Here is a 6,926-nt window from a genome sequence, read left to right on the forward strand (position 1 = left end):
CTTGGTGATGCAAGCAGTCATCTGACCACTACAGTGGCAGTGCTGCATACCACTGGGGCTGAGTATAGTGTTTCCTGTATTCCTCTCCAGTCTACAGCATTGCCAATATGCTAGGGTGCACAAACAAAGCATCCTGTGGCTAGCAGCTTCAACGTCAGAGGATACAGGAAAGCAATCAGAAATCATTTTTTTGCATAGAATCAAAGCCCACCCCAAACAGGGGAACCACTAATGTGATTGGTGTCAACTGAACACTTGACAAAGACCGGTCTCTCAACATATCCCTTTTAATGGCAAGATCTGCGTGACAGCTAAATGGTAAATATCTCCATCACTTACATATCTGCTGAGTGAGTCTCCCCATCCTAACTCAGACAAGCAGGCAACAGAACAAGGCTAGAAGCAAAGATTTTTGAAAAGTTCAATTTGTTATTTTTTTGAACAAATTTAGAGTCCAGTGGGACCTTTAATACCAACAAAGATTTATTCAAAATATTAGCTTTTGTGTGCATGCACACTTTTTCAAATACATGTGTATGTACACGAAAGCTCATACCTCGAATAAACCTTTGTTGGTCTTAAAGGTTCCACTGGACTCTACATTTGCTCTACTGCTTCAGATCAACACGGCTGACCAACAGGATCTATTGTTATTTTATTGTTGTTGTTTGGATTGCTTATAATAATTACAATAACAATTTGAAGTTTTTTAGTTTGGGTTTTAGTTAGTCAATATCCAAATGCATATCTGTAACACCGACAGATAGAAGAAAATTAACTCCACCACTGTCACCAATATGGGAAAAGAAAAAGGAACCAAAAGAATAAGCTGTAAGAGTCACAGATGGATTTGGGTTTCATGGAGAACAAAAGACCAAAAATATGTGATAATTCAAGGCATCATGAAAATAATTGATTTATTAACAACAGAAATCAATTAAATAGAGAACATGAGGAAAAGCAGCAGATCGGTGTAATGAGGAATAGAGTCAAAACCAGAATAAGAGAGATCTTGTTAACTTGTAGTAGTAAATGAAGGCTAATGAAAGTACATGAGAAAGAGGTAAATTGGTTTAGAATAATAAGAAGGAACACAATAAGGAAACACAAGTGGTGAGAAAGAAGTACAAGAGAATTTATGGTCTATACAAAGCAAAAACAAAAGAACTAGCCAAAGGCCGAAAGGACAAGGAAATGGGGCATTTATTTTAATGCTTTTGTTTTTGCATTTAATCTTAATATAGACATAATATGAGAAATTATGACAGAGAATCTTATGAAATTGCCAGTTTATTTTCAAATGCTGCATTTAATTTTGAACTGTTTTCTTAATGCAGGTGGAAATCATTTGTGGAGTTTCTGAAGGAAGTTCAGGATGGGGTAGATCCTTCCTTTCTTGTATACAGAAGTAAGCTAGATCATTGCTGTTTTTGATGAAATCTAACCACAGCAAGCAGTCAACTGTATTTTAGCATTGTGTAGAAAACTGTTGAAATATCCCCCAGTTTCTACAGATTACTCTGTAAGGTGTCCCAGTAATATCCAGGAGGTGACTAAACACTGAGAAAATTACAATAATCGCTACTGTCTGAGAATGATCGGGATGCTTGTACCATGCTAAGCTGCTTGCACTGTACTAAGACTGAAAACTAAACCAGTTTTATGACATAGATCTGCATGAATATTTCTGCTTCATAGAGAAAAGTACATATGGTGTCATTTGTGATGAGCGTAACCACTTGTGCTACCTTAATAAGCAAAACATGACACTTGACTACAAATGATAGGGTATGAAAAGTACTGAGACTTAGTAGCGATTTCAGCTCTCATACTTTGTTTCAGCTCAGAACAAGACAAGAACTACCGGCTCACAGGTCGGTTCATAAAGGCAAGCAACCCACACCCCAAACACACCCCTACAATTGTCATAGGCTATTTACAGTGGCCAAGAGTTCCATGGGCTCTCGGCCTGGAGCCTAGCCCTCCGATTGGAGCGGGCTAGGATCCGCTTGGCCCATTGTCCCTGAGAGCAAAGCTCGGCCGCTTCGCATGACCATGTGACGACCTAGCCGCGCACACGGTCAAAGCTGGATACATTACAGGTTAGTAAGAAAATTAACTTCTGTTAAGTGGCTCCTAGAAGAATCAACTTCAGTGCTTAATTTGAAGCTAGGTTTTCACCATGAAGCCAAGCCCTGGCCCTGGGAACAGGAAGCATGCCCACATTAGGATCTCTCAGCTCCCATTGCCCACTGCCAATTCCAGTGGTCAGCAGAAGAAAAATTGAGTAAAAAATCATGAGTGGTGTGATGGTGTTACGTCACTTCTGTGGAAACCCTGGAAATGTCACTGTGCCTCTCTAGGAAACCATGTAATTTCCAGTGATTCATATGGAGGCCAGACATCACTTATGGGTTTTCCCTGAAAGAGACATAATGCTGTTGCAACACCCCCTCTTGTCTTCCACACTTTGACTTTTCCCCAGGGCACCAAAATAGGGTTGTCAACCTCTAAGTGGGGCATGGAGACCTCCCAGAATTACAACTGATCTCCAGACTACAGAGATCAATTTCCCTGGAGAAAATGGCTGTTTGGAGGGTGGACTCTAATGGCATCACACCCCGCTGAGGTCTCTCCTGTCCCTAAACCCTGTTCTCCCCAGGCTCCACTCCTAAATCTCCAGGAATTTCCCAGCCCACAATTGGCAACCCTCCAGCAGAATCACTAAGACCACCCCTGCTATCGCAGAGATAATACTTTGCACCTTGCCCAACTCCAAGAGACTATACATTCTATTAGGTCTAGCCTTGAAAGTGTATGTTTATTTCCTAAGAACAAGTTTGTGTCAATACTTCCTCTGAGCCTTCCCTCTTAAACATAATACTCACCCAGCTGCAGCCCTGCTGCAGTAGGGTTGCTATACCCCCTGGTGGAGGCTGGGGTCCCCCACTGCCAGAACCTGTCCCCAGCCGCTGACCAGCTAACCAGTGGAGGACTTAGCAGGAGAAAGCACAATGCCCAGACAAGGTTGCTGGCATCACACAGGAAGTGATGTCATCACACCAGCAATATCCAAGCAATGATCTGGTATTTGGATGAAAACTCTACGTTAGAAACTAATTTTACCATAAAGTTTTTGCCCAAATACCAGAGCATCACAGCATGATAACATCATTTCCCGTGCAATGCCAGCAACCTGGTCTGGGCATTGTGGTTTCTCCTGGTAAATCCTCCCCCCCAATTCTCTGCCAGTAGCCAGGAGGGACTTGGAAACCCTATGCTGCAGTAACATATTTTCTGAGGGAATCTTTAGAAGATATAGAAATAAGGAAAAATAAACTTTCACATGATTTTCAAATATAGCAGTAGAAGAAGAAGAAGAGAAGAAGAAGAATTTGGATTTATACCCCACCCTTCACTCAGAGTCTCAGAGCGGCTTACAAATTCCTTTCCCTTCCCCTCCGCACAACAGACGCCCTGTGAGGTAGGCGGGGCCGAAAGAGCTCTTTCAAGAACTGCTCTTTCAAGAACAGCTCTGGCAGAACTATGGCTTGCCCAAGTTCATCCAGCAGCTGCAAGTAGCGGAGTGGGGAATCAAACCCAGTTCTCCCAGATTAGAGTCTGCACACCTAACCACTACACCAAATTGGCTCTCAGTATACATTGCAGTGGCTGGTGAGGTAAGGGAGAAGTATTGAAAACACCACTGAATAGAGAACTGGAGGAAATTGAGCCTTATGTCTTTACTAAACAGGTGTCTGCTAGAGGTAGCCAAGACACAAGTAGCTCACACAGCACTTTGCAGGAAGTCTACTAATGACCAGCAACTTCCGGTGCAGATACAGGCCAATCAGCTCTAAATCTAGCCCTTCTCCAGATTGGTGCTATTACTGCTTTTCTGACCAGGGCCATCTGCATGCAGCATTGGCTGCTGAATTAAGCTATGGAAAATGCACATTGCACCTATTTGTGCTCATGGTTCTTCAGTTATCCAGTTTAGAGCATGTACACAAAAGCTGGCTTCTATACCTGGGTAAGATCAGGGCTATTTTTGGGCAGGAACGCACAGGAATGGAGTTCCGGCTGGCTCCTGAGTTGGTCACACCCAGCAGGAACTCATTAGCATAATAGGCCACATCCAACAGCAGAAACTCATTAGGATTGGCTACATTAGGGGTTTGTGGCCTAATATGCAAAGAAGTTCCTGCTACCAAAAAAGCCCTGAGTTTTGAGAATAAACAAAGTAAACAGAATAAGAAGCAAAAAGTGGGTGTGGCTGGATGACCACACTTCTGGTAACATGGGGGTGTGGTCTAATATGCTAATGAGCTGTGCTGTCAAGGTGTGGCCTAATATGCGAATGAGTTTCTGCAGTTGGGTGTGGCCTATTATGCTAATGAGTTCCTGCTGGGCTTTTTCTACAAAAAAAAACCCTGGGTAAGATGTTTTTATGAGTCATTCAAAGGAGTGTGACAATATTATCTTTTTCAACATTTTGCTGAAATGCTAAAGTAAATTGAAAATAGAATCAAGGTTGAATATGTCCAATGTCAGTGTTGAGATATTATTTACACTACCACCTGGTACTTCAGAAATTTACATCCTCATGCATATCTTAGAGAACCCTATTCTAGGCAAATGACATCCCACTCTTTCAACTGCATAAAACAATTTGCCATTTTTCTTTTTAGGAGGAAAAAATGAAGATGACTCTCAGGTATTGTCAAAAACATATGTTTATTATTATTAAGACAGTCTGAAGGTCAAACTAGACATTCCTTTTTTAAAAGAGGGAATCTCGGTTTCCTGAACTGGACACTCTCTCACTGAAGCTATCAAGCAGCTGTGGGAACTCTTGCTTTCACTGGCATGTCATTTTTTTCTGACCAGAAATGGCACTGAAGGGGAGTTGCTTCCCTCTTTTTGGCTGCTCCACCTGTACTGGCTGCATGTGTAACAGTCAAGAATAGGGAATGCCATTTTGGTAAAGCCTAATTTGGCCTTGATTTGTAAATGTTTATACTCGAAACTTCACAGTATGGACAAAATACCTAGAAATTCTTCCCATATTCATCATCCTCTACTTATACCATGCCAAACTATGTAAAATGGTTAGGCATGAGACTGACTTTCACAAGCTTCCTAGTTCAGCTTGAATATCAGTTTTCAATTTTGCTTCTCCCTTGTAGGAAATAAATCTGAGTATTTCCACCAAGTTTTTCTTTCATCATACCAAGTTTTTCTAATGACAATATATGCATCTCTCAACATTCTTTGTATAGTATTTGCATATTTATTTATTTATAGTGTGCTTTTCTCACTGAGAATTAAGGTGGATTACACAATGTAAATCAGTTTGATCAATAGGATGATCCATCTAGTAAGCAATATAATAGGATTTGGAATTGCAAAAATTGTACATAAATGGCATAAAAGGTGTGTTCTTATAAATGGTGCATAAATGGTATGTACACATAAATGTTTAAAATGGCATTAAAAAGGCAAAAGACTCATCCTCCACAGCAATGAAAATGAGACTGACTGAAACCAACGAAAATGACAACACGCACAATCAAAAACTAATAACTATAACCATGTAGGCTTGTCCCTGAAAATATTGATCTTACTTCAAAGTAAAAAGAAAAAATTAGAGCAAATTTGTTCCGCACAATTCAGGCTGTCAATGAAACCCAAATATTCAAACATCCCAAGTAATTTTATCGTAGAGGACAGGAGCATGGGCAAGAATATGCAGTGTCCATTTCTAAGTACCAGGTAAAGCAATCTTGTATCTGAAGATGACACTGAAGCTATTATGATTCCCTGCTCCCCGTCTGCTCTTGAACAGAAAGTTAAGTAGTGTTAAACTTTTGAATTTATCTCATTTATTTATTTCTTTGCAGGTGGATAAAGAAGAGCACAGTGGTCTGGCTGCCAAGACTTGGAAGCAAGAAAAGTATGATACACCTGACTCCAGTGATTCTGAGGAACGAGATGCCTGGATAGACCGGTTCAGGAAACTGGAGAAAGCCCTTTATTTGTCTGATATCAAAAACACAGGCAAGAATTCTCATGAATGGATATTTGGTGGAGTTGGCAGCTCTTTGAAATAAATTTTATATTCATCTGTGGTTGACTGAGACAAATATTAAGCAACTGCCAATTATTGGTATCTCAGAATTAAATAGATATTTCTTCTTTGTGGTTCCTTGGAGTGGCATTAGCTCAGTATTTAAGTCTGTCTTTGTTCCAATGGGCTAGGTTTTAGTGGAGAAAGATACAAGCTTACAAACCTCATTTGTTTTTGTAATTATATACAGGCAAGTTAAACAGGGAAAAAGCCAAACGCTTGATCCATAACTACAACCAAATTTATGATCTGTGCCTTAGTCCACTGAAAATTGACAAAGCATTTCAACATTCCCGTCCTGGTCAAGATATGCCTTTGGAACCTCTGCTGCATTTCTTAAAGGAGCTGTAACCAGTACTTGTATCATGGTACGCATGAGTATATTTCTCTTTTCTCTTACGCTTGCTCATATATTGACCTTCTGATTGATATAGCATCTGTAAAACTTTCATTTATTATTATTTTTTTAATATACACATATGCCCACTCTATTGAATGGCCTGGAGCCAATGCCTGGTCTCAGCTCAACCCTGCCCTGAGAACAGTGGGAACCCAGACTCACTGATGGGAGGAAGGCCAGGAGAGGGAGGTGGCTGAGACCCAGGCAGGTTGCTCTGACACAGCTAAAAATAAGGCAGGGAACCAAGTGGAGGTGGGGAGGGTCATGGGAGAAGCAAGGGGAAGGAGCAGGGCAAGGAGACAGGCAGCAGAGGAAAGGTATACGAAAGGTGCAACGTACCCAGCCGAGCGGGCGAGGGAAGGGCGTGGGTCTTCTATATATACTATATACTGGATT

At 41.1% G+C, this 6,926-nt stretch overlaps 1 protein-coding gene across 1 annotated transcript in view; it reads left to right on the forward strand.

Annotated features, from left to right (window-relative positions):
• Window positions 1–6,481, forward strand: part of LOC107117524 (chromosome unknown open reading frame, human C1orf87) — a 29,680-nt gene extending 23,199 nt beyond the window's left edge. The window contains exons 8-11 of the mRNA XM_015419664.1: window positions 1,338–1,408; window positions 4,692–4,717; window positions 5,904–6,060; window positions 6,321–6,481. Of these exons, the coding sequence (XP_015275150.1) occupies window positions 1,338–1,408; window positions 4,692–4,717; window positions 5,904–6,060; window positions 6,321–6,481 (415 nt within the window). The remainder of the gene's footprint in view (window positions 1–1,337; window positions 1,409–4,691; window positions 4,718–5,903; window positions 6,061–6,320) is intronic.
• Window positions 6,482–6,926: the final 445 nt, after the last annotated feature.

Source organism: Gekko japonicus, unplaced genomic scaffold (assembly GCF_001447785.1).
Source record: "Gekko japonicus isolate JY-2015 unplaced genomic scaffold, Gekko_japonicus_V1.1 scaffold1347, whole genome shotgun sequence".
NCBI classification, from domain to species: Eukaryota; Metazoa; Chordata; class Lepidosauria; order Squamata; family Gekkonidae; genus Gekko; species Gekko japonicus.